Source organism: Saccostrea echinata, unplaced genomic scaffold, assembly GCF_033153115.1.
Source record: "Saccostrea echinata isolate AGI-Se365-2 ecotype Australia unplaced genomic scaffold, CSIRO_AGI_Sech_v1 ptg000047l, whole genome shotgun sequence".
Classification (NCBI taxonomy): domain Eukaryota; kingdom Metazoa; phylum Mollusca; class Bivalvia; order Ostreida; family Ostreidae; genus Saccostrea; species Saccostrea echinata.
In genome coordinates this window covers 15,182,255-15,208,634 of record NW_026889796.1, presented here as the reverse complement: position 1 = coordinate 15,208,634, position 26,380 = coordinate 15,182,255, and the positions used below count along the sequence as shown (strand labels likewise).

Sequence of the window (26,380 nt, the reverse complement as noted above, 5' to 3'; positions counted from 1 at the left end):
TAAAAATCTTCTTCTCAAGAACAGCAAAGCCACGATGAGTCATATTTATATGGAAGCATCCTCAGGTAGTGTAGATTCTATTTTGTTCAAACCATGACCCCTGGGGGTAGGGCGTGGCCACAATGGAGGATCAAAGTTTTACATAGAAATATATAGGAAAAATCTTTAAAAATCTTCTTCTAAGGAACAACAAAGTCATGATGAGTCATATTGATATGGAAGCATCTTCAGGTAGTGTAGATTCAAGTTTGTTCAAATCATGACCCCTGGGGTAGGGCGGGGCCACAATGGAGGATCAAAGTTTTACATAGAAATGTATAGGAAAAATCTTTAAAAATCTTCTTCTCAAGAACAGCAAAGTCATGATGAGTCATATTTATATGGAAGCATCTTCAGGTAGTGTAGATTCAAGTTTGTTCAAATCATGACCTCCGGGGGTAGGGCGGGGCCACAATGGAGGATCAAAGTTTTACAGAGAAATATATAGGAAAAATCTTCTTCTCAGGAACAACAAAGCCCAGATTGTTCATATTTATATGGAAGCATCATCAGGTAGGGTAGATTCAAATTTATTCAGAACATGACCCCCGGGGGTAGGATGGGGCCACAATGGAGGATCAAAGTTTTACATAGAAATGTATAGGAAAAATTTTAAAAATCTTCTCAGGAACAGCAAAGCCCTGATTGATCATATTTATGTGGAAGCATCCTCAGGTAGTGTAGATTCTATTTTGTTCAAATCATGACTCCCGTGGGTAGGATGGGGCCACAATGGAGGATCAAAGTCTTAAATAGAAATATATAGGAAAATTTCTTCTGAAGAACTGCAAACCATGATTAGTCATGTTGATATGGAAGCATCCTCAGGTAGTGTAGATAAAATTTTGTTCAAATGATGACCCCCAGGGGTTGGGTGGGGCCCATTGGGGGATCGAAAGTTTTACATAAGAACATATAGAAAAAATATTTCTTCTCAAGAACAGGAAAGCTATGTTTAGTCATATTGATATGGAAGCATCCTCAGGTAGTGTAGATTCAAGTTCAAATGATGACCCCTGGGATAGGGAGGAACCACAATGGGGGATCGAATTTTTACAAAGGAATATATGGGAAAAATTTTTTTTTAAACTTCTCAAGTACAACAAAGCCATTTGTTATATTGACATGGAAGCATCACCAGGTAGTTTAGAATTCAAGCCCCCCCCCCCCCCCCGGGTAAGCTTTTCAATACTGAACTGATTTGTGCTTTTGCCTAGCCAATGTGCTCAGGTGAGCGATGTGGCCCATGGGCCTCTTCTTAATTTTTTCTTGTTTAGTGAAATTGAAATAAAATATATGTACATGTAGTTTCCCGGTCAAGATAACCAGAATGTTTTTAACATCTAACGTTTTTAAGTCTTCTTGTGTATATGAATTGAGCTACTTGAAAAAAATGTCCTAAAATGTATATTTTGATACGATTAACCGACTAATCGGTCGAAACGTTTTGCGGTTAACCGATTAGCGATTCTGTATTCGATTGCCATTCCATATATATATATATATATATATATATATATATATATATATATATATATATATATATATATATATATATATATATATATATATATATATATATATATATATATATATATATATATATATATACATGAGAGAGAGAGAGAGAGAGAGAGCACTGCATGATAAGCACGCTAAAATGTATACTTTGAGCATAAGTTATTTAAACATTTGCATATATTTCAGTTGTAAAACGTGTTCTACAGAAACACGAGAGCACACCTCTGATGATGAACAAGCAGCAAATAGAGGTGGAGGAATATCATCCTCCTCAAGAAGACAGTGACGGAATATCTGAAGGACTGAATGAGAAAAGGACAATTAAAGTAACAAAGCTACCCACAGGGATCTCAGAGGAACAAATAGCTCTTTTCTTTGAAAATTACAAGAAGAGTGGTGGTGGAGAAGTGGAAAAAGTGGAGTATGATGAGAATACAAACACTGCTATTGTTTGGTTTGAAGAGGCTCAAGGTAATATGATCTTTATTTTTAGTGGAAGTTATGGCTACGTCACTCCTTTTTTAAACATATGCTCTGGAGAGATCATGTATAGAAAAATTAGCTGTTGACCTATTGTTATACGATATATTGTCCATCATCGTCCATCAGTTATAGTCTTACATGTAATCATTTTCAGTTTATTTCTTGTACAACTGAAACAATTTTTTCTATATAGCATATTTCGGTAAAAGGGAACAAAAGTTATGCATGTTTATGATCTTTCTCCCTGGACCCTGTTGTGTGTTTCCCAAACCATCAAAATTAAAATTGAATCCTTAAAATTCTTCTTTACTCCTTGATCTCAACACAGCAAACACTGCTATTGTTTGGTTTGAAAATGCTCAAGGAAAGATGACCTTTGTTTTCATTGGATTTAGGGTTACATTATTCCTTTTTTATTATGTATACTGTTTACATCATGTCAAAAATATCAAATTTTGTGATATCATTCAATTGTTGATGGAGTTAAAAAATTCACATATGACCATCCGATACCAGTGAGAACAAAAGAAATAAAAAATTAAGTGATTATTTAGCAAATATCAAAGTTTAACATTAAACGTTCACTTATCTATCAAAATCGAATATTATTAGTTGTCCAGGTCCAATCAAGGGTGTACGAGGATTTATACCAGGTTTTATTCCATACACCTTGAGGTCGAAGGCCGAAGCGTGTATGGAATACAGCCCGGGTAAATCCCCGTACACCCTTGATTGGACCTGAATAACGAATTTATTTCCTAAGTACCCAAATAATTCTTTGTAAACAAGTCCAATCAACTGTGTTTCAAGCTATCGATAGGCTATCGATAAGATTCGTGTTATTTGCTTTTTATCATATAGAGAAACTATGCATTTCGATGTCACATTGTTTACGCCTGGCTCAAGTTGGGTGTACGGAAATTTACACCCGACTTTGTAACCAATCAAAGCTTGTGTTACCAGCTACTGTACATAGGAAATAATATGTATTAATCATGCAGAATTTGAAATTGAAAGATTAAAATCAAATACACATTTGCAACAAGCAGTGATTCATACATGATGCCCCTGAACTTGTAATTTACTTATCAAAATTTATGCAAAGTTTACCTTTATTGTTAAAAGGTTTTAAAAATGTCATACCAGCTGGGTTAAATACTTATAATCAAAGGGTGTCGGCTAGTAAATCTGTCATTTTTAATCGTAAAGTCAAGAGTTTTTATTCTGGGCACTATCGAGAATCATTCATTACACATGCAGTCTTTTATAAGGTTATTCTCAATGTCTGTAATTAGAAATTCATACACGAGTGTTGATCCAAATTAATGTCAAAGCTGCTCTAAAATCTTAAAAGATCAAAAGTTATCTTTAAGAAAAAAAAAGGAAAACACCAAAGTCCAAAACTCTATTTCGTGTGGAGGGGGGGGGGGTCTCTAGCTAGAACTATTGAAGGACAGATTATTTATTTCCTTGCCCAGTCGAGAAAAGATTATTCATTTCCAAAATCTGCCAGCCCCCCCCCCTTTTCAGAATGAAATGATCGTCCCCGTATGCCTCTATTATTTTGACATTGTCTTAAAATTTTCAGTTATATTCCATACATCTTTTTAAACGTCAGTGTTTCAGATGCAAAGACATTTCACGTTTCTTATCAATCTTTTCAACATTTCAACTAAGGAGTGAGTGAACGAACAATCAACCTTGAATTAATTAATGTCCTATTTCTCAGACATGCTGCCACCCCGCAAGACACAGAAACCGCCACCCCGAGCGTCGCATCGAGTTTGAAGCCTAAATTGGCTTAATTAGTAAAATATATTAACTTATAAAGTAGGATTGAAGTTTATTCTATCGTTTTACTTTATTACTGTTCAAGATATAAGGGAAAAAACCCTTCTGAGGTCAATTTTGAAACAGAATATTGTGTCAAAAGTCGAAAACGTTGATACCCCGAAAAGTGAGGAGGAGTGTTTGAGAAAACGGAGCACTCTCATAGGCTGCTTTAAACGGTCAGAGGTAGGTTGATATTTGCTCTCTTCCGTAGAATACAATTTTTTGATCTAACACGTCTAAACATATGAAAAAAATTCAGGTTTAATCACCGTGTTGATGTTTTCTTCGCCTCGGTGCCGCCACCCCGAGTCACGCATTGCCGCCACCCCGAATGTACCGTTCTAACCGGTGAGGTCTTTGAGCAGCAGTGAGAGATCTTTTTCGTGCCAGCACCTACTGCAACACTGGAACTCGGATTATACGGTCTCATCCACACTACCGGTCTCCGCGTCCCGCAGTGGGATTCGATCTCACGACGCAAGGATCAAATCAATACTCCGCGACGTTAGGGAAAACGCTCTAGACTACCACTGCGCCACGACGACAAAACACATAATAGAAAGTGGTATTAGGGTTGTTCTGACAGTTGTTCGTGGACTATTGTCATAACTTTTTTTACTTTACGTCATAATTACATGTATTATATTAAAATTTTGAAGAAATGTTACAACAATAAATTTAAATGACGTGTACTTATAGTTTTAAAAATATTTCAAACTTACTTAAAGTTAAAAATGCTAAAATCCGGTCGCAGAGTAGGTCAAAATTTCGTAATTTACAATCAATACAAACATTACATAATGTCTGTTGTCATATCCTTTGTAAAATGGGCAAAAACGGAATAATCCTAGACGTTCAAATTTAAAAATTGTTGCATCGTTTCATATTCCAAATAATGACAACATTTTGTTTCTTTGGAAAGAAATCAGTTATAGAAGTAAGGCGGTACTTATTGAAAAAAGAAAAGACGTCGTAGAACGTCACGGAGCAGCAGTTTATAGCGATACAAATTTGTGTTGTACTCTGAAAAACTCTATAGAAAAAAAACTCTAAAAATGCCCGAGGAAGCAGAAAAATATGTCAAAAGCGAATCATGCATTTGTGTGTACATGCGGTATTTGAATTCTAGAGGCTCTGTCTCAGACGAGGACGATCTGTGAGAAAACGGATTATCATTCTGTAAAAATCTTATCAAAAACTTTTAAAAGTTAGTAAGGTCATGGTAAGACTTAGGCGATTCAAAGTTGCTGATCTTGTAAAAGCACGGTTACACATTTAAAAAAAAAAAATAACATTGACAAACAAAGTTATGCTAGCCTACTTCATCAATTGTTTTCAAAATATATTTCACGTTATAGAGTTCAACGTTATTAATGAGTGCACTGGTATTGGGCCATACTACGTGAAATGTACAGGGATAATATTTTTGAAAAAATTTGACGCTATGTTCTTGACGTTGCAATGTTTTTGAGTTTGCTCCGTGATTACAAAACATGTTGATTTTAAAATTAAATAACTTGACTTCTTCTAAATCACATGGAATGAAGCTTCACACATCAACAAAATAAATATTTTTTTTATATATGATATTGTGCTCATTTTAAATTTCTCGAAGATTGACATGGTCCGCGAGCTTTGCGAACAACCTTTGTATGTACAATTTTGTCCATAACGTTCGATTATCAGAAACTTTAAAGCAGTTTTGACATTAATTTTTGATTAACCCTCGTAACATCAGCATCTTTAGTACGTAGGTAAATGTTTTTATTATAGTGACATACATTAATTTGTATACATAATACATTAATTGTGTATGCATTAATTTTACAATCATTATACAAATAAGCATATATATACAACACTCGGCCCATCGGCAGTATATGCATCTATATATGTATAATTATATATATCTATTTGTTACATACGTGTGATTTTCTATGTCTCATATAATTTGCATTATACATGTTTATGAAAGTCGCAGTTTGACGTGGTATATGAATGAATATATACTTAAATGGAACATTTAAATTATTATTATGTATATTTGAAATTCCAGTATTTGTTAGAAAATCATATCCACAGTTCTTATACAGATCACATTTTAATAGAAAATGAAGTTCACCCTCTACTTCGTTCAATCACAAAGACTACATATTTTTCTGTATTTTCTGTGTTGTTCAGTTCAAATCAATATTTTTCTGCATGCATTTTACTTTCTACCCGCCCCCAAATAATTCCTTAGGTTGCATGTATCATAAATGGACACACTGATCTGAGTTACCCCCTCCCCCTTTCAGTCAAAACAATTAAATTACTCAGTCTATTGTTATGTAGCTAATTACAAAAAAAAAGAAAGGAAAAAAAAGAGCAGTTTTTATTCTAGCCTTTTTGACGGCATTACTTCAACTGATGTAAACTGTTTTTACCGGGTAGTGTGATATATGCCTCATACAATTCTGTATGAAAAAATAGACATTTTTCGGCCCTAAAAGCCTTAAACTGTCTGATTTTTTCATACAGAACTCTGTTTGGCGTAACATTACTTAGTTTATATCATTTGAGTCAATCGATCGGATGACCTTTAGTTATTTGTATCGTTCGCCGGTCGTAAAGTCAGTAATGGGTATATGCCGATGTGTAGTTCTATATGAAAAAAATATATATATTTCAGGCAGTTTGAGGCTCTGAAATTCTCGATAAACCGCCTTTTTTGAATTTAGATATCATGGCGGTATAGCGAATTTGGCGATGAACTGAATTTCCCTGGAAACAAGAAAAAAGTTATCGTTCTTAGAAATAAAACATTTAAGGGTATATTTTCATTTTTTAGTATGGCAGAAAAAAATATTTCAGAATTTGAAAATGCTTAGAACAATTATTTTTATGTACAATAATTTTATTTTTATACAAGATATGTAATTATTTCGGCTTTTGTCCTCAGGTTGATTGGAATGAAACCCGGCCGTACACCCTTTGATTGAACCTGCATATCTAATAAATATATATTAAGAAAAATATATTTTGATCATAAGTTAATTAAACATGTATATATTTCAGTTGTAAAAAGTGTTCTACAGAAACACGAGAGCACACCGCTGATGATGAACAAGCAGCAAATAGAGGTGGAGGAATATCATCCTCCTCAAGAAGACAGTGACGGAATATCTGAAGGACTGAATGAGAAAAGGACAATTAAAGTAACAAAGCTACCCACAGGGATCTCAGAGGAACAAATAGCTCTTTTCTTTGAAAATTACAAGAAGAGTGGTGGTGGAGAAGTGGAAAAAGTGGAGTATGATGAGAATACAAACACTGCTATTGTTTGGTTTGAAGATGCTCAAGGTAAGATAACCATTCTTTTCATTGAGAGTTCTCGCTAATTTATTCTTTTTTAACATCTATACTGGGTACTTCATGTATACCAACTTTAAGAAATGCTAAGATATCATTCTTGCAGTCTAACGAATTACCTTTTACAGTCCGATATCTATGGTGTCCCGATAGGGCCAATTGCAAAAGTGCAACAGCGCGTTAGAAACAACGCGCCGGTGCGTTGTTCACATGTGACAGCGCACCAGCACGTGGATAACAACACGTCTTTTCGCTAATGCATCTAAACAGAACATGTCTGTGTAAAGACGAATAATGACCCCCGTAAAATAATGACTGGGGGTCTCTTCGTTGTTGAAAAATGACTCCCGGTCATTTTTCAACGTCGAAAAATGACCCCCCAGTTATTATTCGACGTCGAAAAATGGCCCTTTTGCCTTTAAAGTTACATCACCTTAAAATATGCATACTTAATAATGACCCTTTTAAAAGTGTATATAGAGTGTGTTAGCTATATATATACTTGTATTTTTCATTTAGATAAAATGATTAAAATTATACAATTTTAAGGCCTGTAGACAAAAATGCTCACCCGAGATATACATAAAATGAGGATACAGGAATGATACATGTATGTTCGTACCATAAAATCTTTTGAATACGATTATCTTTTTTTTTATGCTTGACAACATTAATCGACCTCAATATACAATATGTGGAAAAGCTTTCATTTTAGTTAGACAAACAAATTTTTGTTTTATGATTTAAAAAAAATCTTTATATATCCCAGAGAGAGAGAGAGAGAGAGAGAGAGAGAGAGAGAGAGAGAGAGAGAATTGCTTATAATGTCTAAATGTCTATCTACCGGTTAATCAAGTTGCATTTGTGCGACTGTATTTTTAATTCATTGATTTTTAGTTTACATACATGCATTTTTGGACATAGAGCAAAGTATATACGTATCTTAAACGAAGAAATGTATAATGATTTAGATACTTTTGGTTCATTTTTATTAAAACCGAAAGAACGAGCATTATTCTAACTATCAATGGTACTTGTTGTATGTGGCCTAAATTTAAAAAAAAAATGGAGAGGCAAGTAATTGTCACCTAAACTGCAAGTTAATCTTTTTTGAAACCCCAGAAAGAAATGGAAACCATAAAAGTGTAATTAATACATGTAATATTTTTGATTTCCTGGATTTTTTTAATCAGAGGAATGATAAATTTTGTATAAAGAAAAGAAATCAAATGTGTTCGATCAAACATATAATTCGCTGTTGTCTAAGCAAATATCCAGTTTGAGTTAACAATTCGATAAAAAAAAAAATCAATGTACCTTTCTTAAGTGTATATAATTTGTCCGAATGCAGAACTTTTTTCACACAAATATCTTGTTTGTCCGAACGAGGAACAAACTTGTCAGATTTATTACATTATTTGTCGAAACATATATTGAATTCGTCCGAACATTTATACATTTTGGAGCCTTCAATGGCACCATTTATGACTTTCATGGATTGTTAAAATTTGTGTATATTATAAAATTTACAAAATAAATAACCTTACAAATTAAAAAAAATTAATGTGTTTGCTTATAAGGTCATTAGAATGACCTAAGAACTTTCGAAATGCTTTGATTTAGACCGTTGAGCCCTGCAACATCCTCTTGTTTGTCAATATCCTGTCTCTGTTTTAAAGTTGATGGTACTCAAAGCATGCTCTAGCGTATCAAATAAATAAGAGACTAAAATCCAGGCGATACTGGAATATTACTGTATAAATACATTTAAGAAGTTAGCATTTGAAAAGCCGATTTGATAGTCATATCTTGACATACAGTTTAGTTGTAAGTTGGTCATAAGCGTCTAAAATCAGTAAAATTTCGAAATGAAAACGGAGGCTAAAGAAAGATAAAGACATCTGTTTTAACCGATAGCCACTCTGGCGTATCTATTGAGCGATTTCTTTTGTGTGTTGAAAACGCAATAGATGAAATATAAAGATTACGATCGGTAATAAGCTCAAAAGTCCATTTAAGCAAAACAAGATAGTCGTGCAAACCGGACCTCTAAAACATCATAGTAGGTATCATATGCTTGGAGGATTAGGCATCCCTTGTCGATCAGTCACAACATTAACCGCTGAGTGCCCCTATCGAAATGAAAATGCATGTACTCTAGGTACACTTTTCAGGCCCAAGGGATCATAGAGTATCCAATGGCTTGTGCTTGTATATGATTTTTATGCAAGGAGTAATCTATTTTCTATTCCCCGGCTTTGGTGTAGGGATCAGAATCAAACAACGATTTAATAAAAATTATGTTCATTCACGAACCAATGAGATTCCTTTTATCAAATGTTTTACACATTGCTATCCCATGTTTAACACAGTTTTTATATGTGAGTTCACTTTATTTGACTTCATCACTTTAAGCCGAAACCATCATGTCACAACTTTTTGATATGAAAACGATATCATATGAGCTATTCCCACGTGCACTGTATAAAGAAGTAAATAAGTGATAAATTGAGAGAACATTTCATCTTTCAGATTCATCTTCGTAATGTGTGGGCATTTTAAACTTGTATTTGTGTTATTATATAATTATATATAAATTGTATTCATGATTATATATTAGCAGGTATTCCTTTTAAAAAATTAAAACTCATATTATTTTGATTATAGTTTATTATAAGTTGATTATTTTTTAATTGAAATTGTTTTTTAACCGAATACTATGTAATCTTTATTTTGCCAACAATGAGATAAGCTCTTGAATATGATGATAATTAAAGAGTCTTTCGTAAACATAAAGATTCTCTCAAATGACTCTAGAATTTTATGCCCTTGGTGTGGCTAAAGCGATAAAATCCTGAGAAACTCATGATCTGCAGACGATCATTAAAGCATTTACCTCTTTTTATTTTTGTTATTATAACATAATGACTTTTAACTCAGTTCAGTATACATGTGTTCAGTTGTAGCAAGTGTTCTACAGAAACAAGAGAGCTCAACACTGACAATGAACAAACAAAAAATAGATGTGGAGGAATATCATCCTCCTCAAGAAGACAGTGATAGAAAATTTGAAGGACTGGATGAGGGAAGGACAATAAAAGTAACAAAGCTACCCACAGGGATCTCAGAGGAACAAATAGCTCTTTTCTTTGAAAATTACAAGAAGAGTGGTGGTGGAGAAGTGGAAAAAGTGGAGTATGATGAGGATATAGACACTGCTATTGTTTGGTTTGAAGATGCTCAAGGTAAGATGGCCTTTCTTGTTATTCAAAGTTATCTTACATTATTCCTTTTAAGCTCAACTGAATCAAAGCTAAATGGAGTTTTTCTAAAAGGTGTCCGGTGTTGCTTTTTTCGTGTATCGTCTGTGAACTTTTCAAATTTTCGACATCTTCTCCAGGGCCAATGGGCAAATTTCAGCAAAACATGTCACAAAACATCTTTGGATGAAGCAAATTTGTAGTTTGTTGAAATGAAGGGCCACGACCCATTTTAAGGGGAGATACTTCCGATAAGTGAAAATTTAAAGGCATCTTTTAAAAAAAAAATTATCAATAATTACTGGGTCAGAAAAAAATTAAACTCAAGTGAAATCTTTATAACACAATGTAGATTCAATTTTGTTCAAATCATTATCCCCGGGGGTAGGGCTGGGCTACAAGGGGCAAAATATTTTCACATTGATGTATATATATGAAGAATCTTAAAATGAAATATGAAGATAACGAACAGTATGCAATCTCGAAAGTCCAGTGAAAAAATAAAAATTTGGAAAAGAGCAAACATGGACCTAAAATTTAGAGAAAACCTTTTTAAATTTTAATTTCAAAAAAAATTGTGAAGAACCACAAAGTCATTGGTCATATCTTTATAGAAGCATCTTTAGGAAGAGTAAATTTAATTTTGTTTAAATCATGCTCCCAGGTTATAGGAGGGTCACAATGCCGTTTTACAAAGGAAAACCTAGAATTTAAAAAAAATATATATTCTCAAGAACAGCATAGGCATGAATACTAATATTCATATGTAAGCTTCCCAGGTTGTGTAGATTGAAGTTAGTTCAAATCATGGCCCCTCCTCTGTGTGGGGGACTATTTATATAATTGAATTCTTCAATTTGAACTTTCTTTTTTCTAGCCAAATGCTCAAGTACGCGATATGACTAATGGACCTTTTGTTAAATGTGTGTGGTAGATCTTGTATGGAACATTATCTGTGGTCATTTAATTCAGTCAGGGTACGATTGTTATCTATTTTCGTACGTCGTCGACTGTCAGCTTTAAATTCTTAATCATTGTCAGCTTCTCTTGTACGACTGTATTATTGTGACTTTATGCATAGTTCAAGAGGAGAAAATGATGATAAAAATGATGATAAAAAACAAGCAATGTGCAAATTATTATATATTCAAAATGATAATTCATCCGTATTTTAGTTGTAACAAGTGTGCTACAGAAGCACGCAGGCACACCACTGACGATAAACAAACAGAAAATAGATGTAGAAGAATATCATCCTTGTAAAGAGGAGGTGGAAAACAGCTCAGAAGTGGAACAGTATCAGGGAGGGGCTATCAAAATAACAAAATTACCTCCAGGGACTTCAGAAGAACAAATACTTCTATTTTTTGAAAATCGTAAAATGAGTGGAGGTGGAGAAGTGGTTAAAGTGGAGTATAATAAAAATACAGACAGTGCTATTGTTTGGTTTGAAGATGCTGACGGTAAGTATTTATAATAATGTGACAGTTTTCATATTTCATCAATAAAATGTGTTCGACAGCTTGATTTCCATTCCAGTTGTATCACGTGTCCTCCAAAGAATTCCACTTTTGTTCAATAAAAAACAAATCTATGTGGAAGAGGTACGTTTGGATGGGAAGAGTGTAGAAAAAGAAGCAGAAGAGGATACTTTGGGTCCCTTGTGTACCATTGAGGTAAGGGGTATGAAGGAAACAACGTCAAGAGAGAACATAGAACTGTACTTTGACAACAAGAAAAAATCAGGAGGTGGAGGCGTGGAAGACGTCAAAGGTGAAGTGGAAGATGGAGTCCTTTATATAACTTTTGAAAATGAGAAAAGTAAGTAAGGATTACATGTTCATGCACAAATATATATATATATATATATATATATATATATATATATATATATATATATATATATATATATATATATATATATATATATATAATCCATTGGCATCAGAAGCAAGTTTTTTTTGACTTGCCTAGATGGCCGAGCGGTGTATCACGCTGGTCAATCACGCTGTTCGGAGACAGATTCAATAGGTCGAGAGTTCAACCCCGGGTTGGGGCGGAAGTGGGTATCCTTGTAAAAGTGAATTCCTTTGTGCTTTCTATATTAATATCTCTTCACTCAGGGTAGTTATGTTAGTTTAAGAGTTTTTGTAAAATGTGCTTTATAAATAAAAACGATCCATTACAATGTGTATCGGTAACGATCCTCTAATAAAACTGTTTTGTTTGTATGTTGTTTAACGTCCCACTTGAGAATATTTCACTCATATGGAGACGCCACCACTTGCCGGTGAAGAGCTGCAAATTTTGTCCTATACTCGACACTTACGGCCATTGAGCAGTGAGGGATCTTTTTCGTGCCAGCACCTACTGCGACCTCGGTTTATGCTGTCTCATCCGAAGGACCGGTCTCTACGTCCCACAGTGGGATTCGAACCCGCGACGTAAGGATCAACTCCTTACTTCGCGACTCTAGAGCACACGCTCTAACCACTGCGCCACGTCTAATAAAACTAATATTCAAATAACTGAATCTCATTTCCATTCTCAATGACCGTGAAGTATAGGACAGCATCGCAAGAATTCCATCGGCATCGAAAGCAAGTCTTTTGACTTGCTTAGATGGCCGAGCGGTCTATCATGTTGTTCCTGTACTGATAGGAAACGAAACAGATTCCGTAGATCTCTGTAGAATTCAACCCTGGGTTGGAGCGGAAGTGGGTATCCTTGTACAAGTGAATGTCTTTGTGCTTTATATATATATATATATATATATATATATATATATATATATATATATATATATATATATATATATATAGATAGATAGATAGATAGATAGATAGATAGATAGTTCGAATGAAAATTATCGTAACTAGTAATAATCTGTGATTTAATATTTTCTATTTTCAGATGTTGAAGAAGTTATGAAACAGGAACATAAAGTTGATGGAGTTATTTTGGACGTCAAGATTTACCATCCTCCAAAGCCGATACCAGTTTATCCAGACAGAGTACTCATCACAGGTTTCAAAACAGGAACAACAAAGGACGGACTTACAAATTTTTTGGAGGCCAGAACTGGAGAAGATGTCAAAGAAGTAGTTTTTGATCAAGAACAGGAAATGGCAATAATCATTTTTCAGGAAATAAAAGGTTTTTGCAATTAAAAAAAAAATTTCCGAAACCTTTAATTTGTCTTGTTTAGTATTTTAAGAAAAATATTATGTACTATTTATTAGCTATATAATAAGGAGATATGAACCATGTATATCAGTGACATCTGTTTTATCTTTAAGATCAATAAAATTTGTATTATGGAAGATGAAGCATTGCCAAAATGAAAGAGAAATCATATCCTTTTATAAATACAGATTTTCTGAAACTTGAGGAAATATGTCAAAAGAAACCTCTAGAAAAACACTTTTTGAGTGTGAAAAAAGTTTCCATTTCTAACTGCATAATTGTGACTGGATTCGCTGAGAACACAGCAGAGAGCACAATAGAATTCTACTTTGACAATGAGAGACGAAGTGGTGGAGGTGTAGTTACGGAAGTCAAAATCAACAAAGATGATGACACTTGTTTGGTGTATTTTGAAGATCACACAGGTCAGCACAATCAAAAAAGAAACATTTACAAGGGCTTTGCACATTTACAATTTTATGAGACTCAAATTCAAAACAAACTTAAAGAACTAGATATAATATTGAAGGGAAAATATTACTATACATTGATAGATATTTAAAAATTCCTGTAAATAAAATTAACATGTCTAAGTGGCGTCTTTTCTTGGTGGATATCTCCGGTTTGGATGATTAAACATGTCCCAATCGGAGGAAAGCTTAACAAAGTCGTCACGGTATCTAAGTTGGTAGAGCGCTCGGCTCTTGGTTAAAAAGTGATGGGTTTCAATCCCCGGCCGCGACTAACCTAAGTCGATAAAAATAAAAAGGAAAGAAATGCTCCTATGCCAAGTGCTCGGCATTTTGATTTGAAAGTTGTAAATCTTCCGGATTAGACCTTAAAAAGCGTGGCCCCATGTCACAGCAGGCATTGACACTATAAAGATCCCACATTAGTACTGCTCAATGGCCTCCAGTGCCGAGGAAATGTGTAAATTTGAAGGCTTTCACTGGCAAATAGAAACGTTTCGTTTAAGTTAAAAACTCTCGAACGAGACGTTAAACAAGATACAATTCATCACGCAATAAAAAAAGGTAAACGTAAATTAATTTAACTCTGAAAAAGGTAAAGCAACCTTTGCTGTTAAAAAAAAAAATGAAAATGAACCCTACTTCTTGTTCTTTTACTGATTTCTCAATAAATCATTTTTAAATCAACTGTGCTCGATACATAAGTAAATAAAATTGTGCGACAAAGTTTATATCAATCGTGTCATTATGAATACTCTTTTTTAAATTAATATTTTTAATAGTTATCAAACTGTTTAGAATCGTTTAAATTAATTCATCAATAAATAGATAACTTATTTAACAATTTATACATGTGTATTCAGGTATGAATGCTATTATTTTTCATGTCTGTTAAAAGCCTTCTTTTTTTAAATGTGGAAAGGGTTGTGGGGATGAAAAATTCAAAATAAATAAATAAATAAATAAATAAATAAATGAATAAATAAATAACTGGCAAAAAAGTTAATCAGCCATATTAATTTGGCAATCCTACGAAAGCAAGGGCTAATAAATTGATCTTGTTATAATATAAAATTTTCAAAATTCATTTTTGAAATATGGAGATTACGAACAGTTATCAAACTCAAGAGTCCATTGAAACAATACAAATTGGGAGCAGATCAAACACGGACCTCTTAAAACAACAGAGCTAGAATCAGGTACCGTGGAGGAGTTCGCATCTCCTGTCGAACGGTCACATCGGCCGTATGCTCCTTGTCATGATCGGACAACGGAAAATTCCGTAGACAATTCAATGTGTAAATAATGGCCTAATAATTAGAACATCAATCAATATTCGCCTTAATGATAGATTGTACTTGATGACAAGATTATTGTATCGACCATAGAACTTGCGAAATGATGACTTTAAACGAGATTGTTGATATTCTTGTTTCATTAAATTGTTTGACAATAGCTTGTTTCGTTTTAAAAATTGTTTGCAAATAGAACATTCTCTTGTATATTGGATCAATTGGGAGACATCGTTGATATAACTTTTAGCAAATCGGATACACTATCAAATGCAGCTAAAAAGCATCTTGTGAAAATCGAAATGGAAAGTTAGGAAAGAATGTGAAATGCGAAATAATTCAAATAATTGTACACGCTTTCCTTAAACTTTCATTATTTAAACTTTATAAGCAGTTTTAAAAACTATCAAATTCATTTTGGGATTAAAAACATATTTTGATAACGAACAGTTATAAAGCTCAAACGTCCATTAAAACAATACAAGTCATGAGCAGAGCAAACATAGGCAACATCAAAGATGGGATCAGGTGTCATGGAGAACTAAGCATCCATTCCCGACAAGTTACACCATATGCTCTATGTTACAATCAGTTTCATAACGGAGATTCAATAGTCAATTCAATATGAAATTAAAGGAAACATCGCATGTTTCTCAATAACTTGGAATAATATGCACATTACCTCCCTCATGTCACAGTTTATATATTTTGTATTTTTACTGTGGTAATTAAGTATTTATTGATTAAAATAAAAATCCTTAAATTAAAAATTCAAGTTAATTTGAGAGCGATTACTTGACAGTGTAACGTCAAAAGCGACAATGTCTGATAAGCTTACTAAATAAAATATAAGCGATACAAACTGGTTATTGTACGTAAATTATGGACGACCAAATCGCTGAATTTTTTGATATGAAGTTTGAGTTCTAGCCTTATATGTTTGAATTGTCTGAGGAGAAAATCCGCAAAATCGGGCAAATTAACCTCTTAACAGCGACGAAAACAGCAACGATAGCGAGAGAGAAACTGCGTAAACAAAGAAACTCTCCTTCACAATACAATTCGATTTGTCGTCTTGTAACACGTATTTGCCTACTTTATAGAACTTTGCTCATTGTAAATGAGCGAGTGAATAATTGTTGAATTAAATCAAAAGGTTGCAGGGGGGAGGGGTTAATTGAAATTATGTCTGCAGTTTGAAAAGGTGATGGGATCTTAGTTTATTGTCTTTTCTTCTTTATTCATGACAAAGATAAAAATAGACATGCCCTGACAGTTGTAATTTAGCAAGTTTCTCGACGCATTACTATTTTTGTTTTTATCAGTCATAATACTTTAAATTAGAACTAGTTCATATTTCAATGGTAATTTAAAATTACGTTAAGAATTTTTTCCACCAATTTTTGTAATTATGATCCGTTTGTCGTTGAAAACTGCGTTAAAATTATACAGGCTCTCATCTCTCTGTTACTGAATTGTCGCCTATGACGTCACAGCAGTATTTTAAATAAACAAGGTCAAAGATAATTTTTTCATAAAAGTGAAATTTTCTTAAGAGTCCTTTAACGGGATATGGGTATGCTTGATATATCTTAGATAAAAAAGCATAGTTTTGTTATTTTTATTTTTAGTGTGTGACAGGGTTTGTCAGAAAGGCCATATGCTAGAAAATATGAAGCTGACGGTACATACATTTTATGAGTGTCTTGGGCCACCATTTAACCCTGAGGAAGGACCAAAGTTTAGGCCAGTTGAACCATTGGTTGTAAAAAACCTTAACTTAAGAAAGATGAAATTTGTCCTAAGTTCGGAGGAGTACAGAAAAGTCTTTGATAAGCAGGCAGAATCAAACCATGGCAAAATAAAATGGCCAAGCAAAGCAGCCACAGAATTAACTGTGGAATGCACTTTAAGTAAAGAAGTAAAAGATTGCCGGAAATTGGCAAAAACATGGAAAGATCACATGGTGGATGTCATAAAGAAGTTGCTAGAGGTTCTACATGTTGAAGCCGTAAACGTCTTGCAGGAAGCTTGGCAGAAAAGCCTAGAAGAAATTCAAAAACTGAATGTTCCTGATCCCAGGAAAGTAGGAATTATAACAGAAAAAAGCAATTTTACAATTGTTATAGTGGGGTATGAAAAATTGTTTGAGGGTGTAAAGAGCGAGGTTAGACTAACCATATCTAAAGTGGTAGATGAGATTCAGCTAAAGAAAAAACTAGTGAAAGAAAGAGTACCGTTGAAGCGCTATCAGCTTCTGCTACTTAGCAATGACAATTTTACAGAAGCTACAGAAAAAGAATTCCCAAATATGAAAGTTACTCTAGATATTCAGGACAAAAGTGTTACCTTTGATGGTCTATATTCAGATGTTAGCAAAGCAAAACTATCAGTACTTGAGAAATGTCAACAGATGTGCCAGGCTTCTGCTGGAAAATTTTCAAAAAACAGGCAAGAGTTTTTAAGTAGGAACGAGGTTTACGCGAGAATTTCAAAGGAGCTGAAAAATAAGAAAAATTTGAGCTGTTTTGAATTCCAAAAAGACGAATTGATGTTTTATGCCTTTTCCGATGACAAAGCCGTTGAAGCAGCACACCTGGTGAAGAATTATATTGCAGAATCCCCCATTGATGTTCAAACAGACTCTGTCTATCTCTTAAATTCAGAAAAATGGAAGAAACAAGTGAAAAAGTTAGAAAGTTCCCAAGATTTTGAAGGTCTTCTCCAGATAATCACAGAAGCTGACCAAAGAAAAATAGTTATTGTTACAGTGAGCGAATACGTGGGTCTCGCAAGAGAATTTGTAGAGGACTTCCTTCGTGACAATACTATAATTAGCGATACAATGGACATTCCTCCAAGTCTTTCTAAATTTATGGAACTCCACCACGCAGGCAAACTTGAACAGATTTCTGAAAGCTTGAAAGAACAGCAAGTCCGAATAAAGAAGAATAATAACAAAATCGATATTGAGGGGACTCAAAAGGGGCTCAATCGAGCTAAGAAAAATATTGAGGATTTTTTGAAGGGGATCCAATGGAAAAAACAAAAATTGGAGAGGCCAGGAATTGCCAAACACTTAAAAAGTTCATCAGGCAAAAGCAAAATCTCTGAGGTCCAAAAGAATCACAAATGCTACATTCAAATTGGCGAGGACGGATCTACAGATTTGTCGAATTTTTGGACCGCCACCTCTAATTCAAAACAGAAACAAGATTCAAATAAAAGAATGACTGGATATTTGACTAAAGAAGGTGTCAGTATTAAAGTTCATTCTGGTGACTTGACTGCTCTTCCTGTCGACGTGATTGTTAATGCTGCTAACTCAGAACTTTATCATCAGGGGGGACTAGCGGGGGTCATTGTTACAAAAGGTAAAAAAGACGATAAATACACATATATTAACACAATTATTGGTTTGAACGGAAAAGATTAACTTAAAATTATATACAATAACTGGATTTTATAAACTGTCAACTTCTTAGAAAATACATCAAGTGTTTGTTTCAATTGTAAAATTTCACTGTAGCTGATTTGTTAATATTTGTGCATTAATTTACAGTTATTTTGATATATTGCTGCAAATTTACGTAAAAAATAAAATTTCAAGCGCTTAAAGTTAAGACAAAGATCATGAAAAGTATAATAGTATAATTTTCAGAAAATAATTATGTGCTCCATATATACAGTAGACTCTTCAAGGGAATTATAAGACTACTTGATCTGGTAATTTTAAATATAAACATTGAAAAAAGGCTCCTTTTTAAGAGAAAAAGGGAATCTTTTAATATAATTATAATTTGCGTTCAAATTTTAATCTACGCTTTTAAAAATAATCTCGAAGTAATAAAAAATTCTCAATTTATCTTTAGGTGGTAATGAAATTCAAATAGAATGTTCAGACTATGTGAGAAGGAAAGGAAAGCTTTTTGAGGGAGACACTTTCTGCTCAAAGGCAGGACAACTGTCCTGTAAAATGATCGTCCATGCTTGTGGTCCGACTTGGAGAGGTGGAATGAATCAAGAGAGTGAACGCCTGACAGACTGTGTTGAATCGGCATTGACAGAAACAGAAAAAATGGGTTACAACTCGATTGCAATACCTGGTTTATGCACTGGCATATTTGGCTACCCTGTTAACCAAGCCACTTCTGTCATTGTCAAAGCAATGAAATCATACTTAAAAAACAGAAAGGGATCCACCATTGAAGAAATAATTTTGTGTGACGTGCGGGAAGAAACTGTTAAATATTTCAACGAGGCAGTGAAGCAAGAGTTTAAGGGGAAGATTCAAAATGTGGGTGACAGCGCGCACGCACACTTTCAAGACGGTAGGAAAAATTTCTTTAAATAAATAAAGTTTATTTTCCCCCTTCAAAGGCATAATGACAAGTTTTTATTATAACCCTGCAAACAAAAACTTAGGGGCCTATATTGGAATCAGCATGCCAGTCTGTCTGTAAACGTGATTTTGTCTGGACCTTTTCTTGGATATTATTCCATGGATTATTGACTAAGCCATTTTGGTTCATATAGATTTAAGACATCGAATCAAGAACTTGCCAATTGGTACATCTGTAGAATATGTGAATTGCAGCTTAAAACAAGGTTATTTAACCTAAAAAAAAAATCAACAAATATTTTAAATAAAATCATGGTAGAAAATCTCTTGTAGTCCCCACAAATCTATGAGTCACGCAGTAACCTTATTAAAAATGTTGCAATAAAATTACACACTTTCCTCCCAAAATATACAGCAATGTAACAAATTTAAAAAAAAATCTTTGATTTGAATAGCAATGACAGAAATATATATGGCATATTGTACTACAAGTGCATCAAACAGCAGATAGTGTAAACGTTAACCCATTCGTCCCTTTGAAGTAATAAATATGATATGCATTCAGTTAAACAATAAAATGCTTTCTTTGTTTGTAAGTACGGAAATTAATGTTGCAACTATTGCAAAAAATTAAATAATTATATATATAATTACTAATTATATAATAAAGAAAGCCATTTTATTGTTCATATTTATATCTAGACGAATAATCAGTTAAAGTAGGATTAAGAAGATTAAATATTGTATTATATAATATTAATGTCATTGTAAGTTTAATATTTGGAAGAGCCACTGCTCTTGAAATCTGTAGAGGTAGTATGCTTCGTGGTGTTCACTGACTGATAAACAGCAATGGTTTTCTTAAGAAATAAAGGAGATAATATTCAGTGGATGTAGGTATTTTAAGATGATTTAGTGACTTAAATGCGGGGAGTTGTTAGAACATCTCTCATCAAGCGGTTGTTATTTATGTCTTCGAATATGGACAGGGGATACAAACATCTGGTTTCTAACTCTCTTAATAACAATTTATAGTCAAATTAAAATATATACATGTAGTTCCTGGATGACTTGTGTTTTATTCTCCTTGTCATGATCGAGAAAACATAAAAAAAATTCAATGTGTAAATAATGGCCATAGAACTTGCAAAATGGTGTCTTTAAGCAAGACTTTTGATAATCTTGTTTCATCATCTTGTTTGTCAATATATAGCTCGCCTCATTTAAGAAATTGTTCAAACAGATTGTGAACACCTCTTAGATCCATAAAGTACTTTGTCCTTTTTCTGAAAAAAAAACCCCAGCGGGATTATTAGTTCATTTTTTACAGTTCTAGATTGTTGTCAGCAATTCCTGAAACTTTATGCATTGTGTATTTTAAGACGATATCATATAAATAAATATTTTTTGAAAAATTTTCTTTTCAAAACAACACTTTTTTCTTTAAGTTTATTTAAACCCTTCCATTCTAAGAACATTTAAGCTAGAATTCACATATCAAAACACTTTACACCTCTCTGATATAGATTTAATGCGTTCTATTGAATAATGTAGGAATTCAGTATTGCTTCCCTGGAGGAATTAATATCTTTTTTAATATTTTTTAAATAAGAGTTTGAATATTCTCCTGAAAGGATGCGAAGGGTGAGTTCATATCTGAAACATTTGGAAAAAAGACAATTCAGACAATAAACTGTTATTTCAATCATTTAGAATCTTGAGCTTGTATCGATAATTTTGCTTGTAAATTGTATACGCAGTCTTTAAAACTGATTTCAATTTCAGGACAAACTCAATCACATGATACCGAATTTAAAACAGGAGGCATACGTGTCAAATTAGTGAAAGGTCAAATGGCTCAAAGAAAGGTAAATACGCAATTATTCAATTAAAGCCACTGTCTATATAAGGCCTAAAGAAGACCCCTGTTGATTTTCAAGTCAAAAGGTCAAAGCTCAAGGTAATAAATTCATAAATTCTGTCTCTGTGTTACACTTTCGTTTCTGGGCGATAACTCAAAAAGCTGTTGAGCTTTTGCAATATACCATAACTCCCTATCTCCCCGCCCCTCTCAGGGTGTCCCAAACCGTTGTTTTTATGGGTAATTTTTTTTAATTTATAGTCATTTTTTTATCAATAGTCTGGAACACCCCCTCCCACCCTCCCTCTACATCCGCGCTTGCTCTTTCTTTTTTCCCTAAGCGGGGGACACAGATTCTCTGAATTGTTTTAAAGAATGTTGTTTTTTTAGATATCTAAATTTGAATTTTCAAATATGAGTTTACATGGCCGTAGGAACCGGGGAGGGGGGGGGGCACAGGAGGTCGTGCCCCCCAATAATATTGCCAATACATAGATTACTATAGTAAACTTAGATACTATATGCTTGTGCCCCCTCAATTGAAACATCTGATGACCTTCCTTTTTTTTTGCTTGTCAAGGAATTTTTGGTAGTTGATGACCTTTTTTTTTTTTGCTTGTCAGGAAATTTTTTGTAGTACCCCTTCAACTGTCAACTGAAAATTTTATTAGCAACTAAAATTTTGACTTGCATGTATAAAGTCTAAGACTGCTAAATATTGTTACACCATATGCATTTCAATATAATTTAATATAAGATTTATTCTAAATGCTGCACAAAAATGTCAAAGGGGTGCAAAAATACTTCCTTCGATTTTATTCATTCGTTGAGTTCATGAAAATCATCAAAATGAGCTACTTCTCTCAGTACCAAAATAAAGCAAAATATCCCCGGGTTAAGCGTAAAGACCTCATAATGGGGCTAGGTGTTGTTTGGTGATACTTTTAATATGGGTATCTTTAGAGTGAGGTGCTCGTTGGTATACTTTCAATGCGCACAAAGTTCCGTATTGAAATTACAAAATTCGTATCAATTCGTTAATTACCAAAGTTGAAAATGAATTCTACATATATTCAAAGTGCAATTTGTCTTCAGAAATATCCGTCTAGCAGGCAACTCATTTTAGATCATCTAAGATGCTCAGATGAGCTTTCCTGATCACCCGTTGTCCGGCGCCCGTCTAGCTGTCTGTCCTGTCTTTTGCAAACATTTTATATTTTTAACTTCTTCTCAAGAACCACTCGGCAACATTTAACCAAAGATGGTATTCCAGGGATAAGGGGATTACAAATTGTTAAAATAAAAGGGAAATCCCTTTCTGAGGGTAGATAATCAAGAAAAGTAAAAGGCTGAGGTCACTAAAAATCTGATTCTCAAGAACCACCAGACCGGGAAAACTGAAATTTATAAATTAGATGGAATAGAGTTGACGTAGTGTAGAATTTCATTTTTTCAAATTATGGCTCCCATGCGTTAGGTGGGGCCACAGTAGGAGATGATTTTTAAAAAAAAAAAAAAAAAATCTTTTTCTCAAGGACCTTTGAGCTAGAAAAGCTGAAACTGAAGTGGAAGCTTCCTAAGTTAGTATAGATTCTACATTTTTCAAAACATGTCCTTTTTAAGCATGTTCTCTTTTAAGCATCCTAAGGTAGAGTAAATTATAATTAAAAATTGGTAAGATTATGCCCCTAAGGTGGGCGGGGCCACAAAAAGGGATCAAGTTTTTAAATTCAACCATACAGGAAAAATCTTTAAAGTCTTCTCAAGAATCATTGGATCTGAAAAGCTTCAACTTTTGTGGAAGCTTAACTAAGGCAGTGTAGATACAGTCCCTGAAACGTTCTACTTTCCCATTTTTCCGTTCGCTCACCGTTCGTTCACCGTTCGTTCACCGTGCGTTCACCGTTCGCTCTCCGTTCACAGTTTTGCGTTCACCGTTCACCGTGCGCTCGCGTTCACCGTTCACAAAGCGTTCAGCGTTCGCTCTTCGTTCCGTTCACTTTGCGTTCACCTTGCGTTCACCGTTCACCTATCGTTCAGTGGTCATTGCCATTCGGAACTCCCAAGTGAAAGGACTTATCTTTTTGTAGGTAAGGAGTTACAGATTTTTTTAATTTAATACTAACATATCGTGTTTGAAGAATCATTATTTCATGGGGGAAAAATCTAATATATATATTTTTATTATTCTAACTTAGCTATTAGGTTATTTATTAAATTACTCTGGGAAAAAAAATGTTGTTATAAGCACATCCTGTACCTATGTAGAACGATGCTGAAATATTAAATTTAACTAAGGCCAATGTGCAAATACTTCAAGCACTGCAACATTTTGATGTTTTGTTAAAGACGACAAATCGTTAATGGAGATATAATTATCCAAGTCAAATAATTACGCAGCAAAATTACGAAAATATTTATTTCTAACGCGTTTTTTTTATTCAATTACTACAGAAAATATGATAGAACTAGTTCTGAGAGTTATACATAGTACTGCGGATATCCTGTTAATTTATTATCTTTGGAGCGAACTAAATTGATAGTGTGTTTAAAGGAAATATTTATTTAAAATGTAATGCACTACAGAATATTCGCTACTATAATACACGTATGTAAAGTCTATAGTTATAGAGAAAAAATCTTTCTTCACCGTAACTTTATATGTTTGCTATTCGATATAATTAATAAACCCCCCCCCCTTTTCCGCTAAATCGGTTACTTAGTCAGTACTGTATTTCCAGAAAATTTTAATTAACCTGTTAAAAAAAAGTTAAGGTCTTTTTTAGAACAAAAATTTCAGTCTCAAAACAAACATGCATCTAAAAAAGTCACAAAACAATAGTAGTTCAAAATGTACACGTGTCGGCGGTGGTATTTGAAATTGGCAGAGAGTATGTTTCAAATTCAAGTGTTAATGCCCAATATATTTTATTCACTAATTATTCAAATGTTGGTATCAAATCTAGAAATGATAAAAATGAATGTTATAACTTGTTGGAAATACTCGCACTTCGTCTTCGATGTGACGAAACTTTCACATCTGCACAGTGTCGAATGATTTTGATTGACAGGACAAGCACGTGGACTTCGTGTGAACTTGAAGCAGGAAAATAAAAACGAGTAATACTGTCAAACAGATGGATATGATTTGTTGATAAAAAAAAAAAGAGTTACTTTCACTGTCTAATATATTTAGAAAAAAATATCAGAGTTATTGTTTGATATAGGTGCAAACATTTAGTGAAGCCTGAAAGGAAGGAAGGGGGGGCTGAAACGGAATCTCTCTCTCTCTCTCTCTCTCTCTCTCTCTCTCTCTCTCATTTGTCTGTTTGATAATATTACTTAAATATCAAGTTCTGAAAATTGAATTTATAACAAATAATATGAATATGTGTCTTTGTATTATCTTGTCTGAGTATAATCACGGCCATCTACAGATACATGTAGAAGTCTGTTCAATAAATCATCATGAAAAATAGAAATGACACATAATATATTATTGTATTAAACATTTAAAATACGAGGGTATAAATGCAAAACGTCCACTGACCTTTGTAATTAATTTTTTTTATTACTTTACATGAAATCGTCTTGACGCGGAGATACATATATGAATGGATGTTACAATCGCTTTAATTCATTCTATAAGTCAGAAGTTTTCTCTGATTTGTTATCAAATAAGAATAAACATTTTTATTTTCCAACTAAAAAAATATCTTTTATACTTCAGCGTTCGGCAACAATTGCAATGTTTTAATGCGTTAAAAATCGTGTGATAAAAAACTTAATGTGCATGAATCGTCTTTCTTAGGGCAATTTTGGAGAATTTATTTTATTTACTTATTTATTATTCATTTTTTGGTTTATTTATTTATTTATTTTTTTTTTTTTTGGCACCTGACATTATAATACAATAAAATAGTTTCAATGCAAGGAAAAGATCAGAGGCATTCCGAATATATCGTTCATCTTGCGTTCACCGTTCGTTCACCGTTCACTTTGCGTTCGCGTTTGCGCTCCGTTCGCGTTCTGCGTTCGCTCACCGTTCACCGTTCACACATCGTTCACCAAGTTGCGTTCAGCGTTCACACATTGTTCACTCACCGTTCGCTCTGCGTTCGTTCAGCGTTCGCTCACCGTTCGTTCAGCGTTCGCTCACCGTTCAAGTGGGAAAGTAGAACGTTTCAGGGACTGTAGTAAATTGTACAGATTATGGTCCATGGGAAAGGATAATGCACATTAGGGATTATATTTTGGGAAAAGCTTTAAAAATCTTCTACTCATGAACAGCATAGCCATTATGAATCATATTAATGTGGAAGCATCCTCTTCTAGTGTAGATGATTCATTTTTGTTCAAATTAGTTTCTCCTTGAAAAGTGTGGAGAACAATCAATATTATACACAGGAATAAATGTATAGTGGGAAAAATGTTATTCAGAACAACAGGGCCAAAGTGATTCAGGTAAACATTAAGGCCCATGGTTCTCTTGTTTGTAATTCTAATGAACTTTTAGCCCATTGAAAACAGAAAGAAAATAAGTATAATGACAGGACCAACGTGAATAAGTTGATTATACACATTGTAAGATTGTAATTTTTTCTTAGCTCTTTTGCTCATCTGACATTGGTTAATTATTGTTCACAATAATCATATTAATAAACCTCTTTCAAACCTGTAAAGTGCATGACCCCCCTGGAGACCATGTCATCAAGCTTTACACGTTTGGGTATGTATAGTTA

The 26,380-nt window shown here is 33.7% G+C and overlaps 1 protein-coding gene across 1 annotated transcript in view; it reads left to right on the top strand.

Annotated features, from left to right (window-relative positions):
• Window positions 1-1,164: 1,164 nt before the first annotated feature.
• The window catches only part of LOC133202523 (protein mono-ADP-ribosyltransferase PARP14-like), a 45,434-nt gene continuing 20,218 nt past the window's right edge, over window positions 1,165-26,380 (top strand). The window contains exons 1-11 of the mRNA XM_061338361.1: window positions 1,165-1,180; window positions 1,747-2,031; window positions 6,934-7,218; window positions 10,188-10,472; window positions 11,663-11,950; window positions 12,027-12,308; window positions 13,401-13,643; window positions 13,862-14,098; window positions 17,067-18,809; window positions 19,308-19,766; window positions 21,563-21,645. Of these exons, the coding sequence (XP_061194345.1) occupies window positions 1,165-1,180; window positions 1,747-2,031; window positions 6,934-7,218; window positions 10,188-10,472; window positions 11,663-11,950; window positions 12,027-12,308; window positions 13,401-13,643; window positions 13,862-14,098; window positions 17,067-18,809; window positions 19,308-19,766; window positions 21,563-21,645 (4,206 nt within the window). The remainder of the gene's footprint in view (window positions 1,181-1,746; window positions 2,032-6,933; window positions 7,219-10,187; window positions 10,473-11,662; window positions 11,951-12,026; window positions 12,309-13,400; window positions 13,644-13,861; window positions 14,099-17,066; window positions 18,810-19,307; window positions 19,767-21,562; window positions 21,646-26,380) is intronic.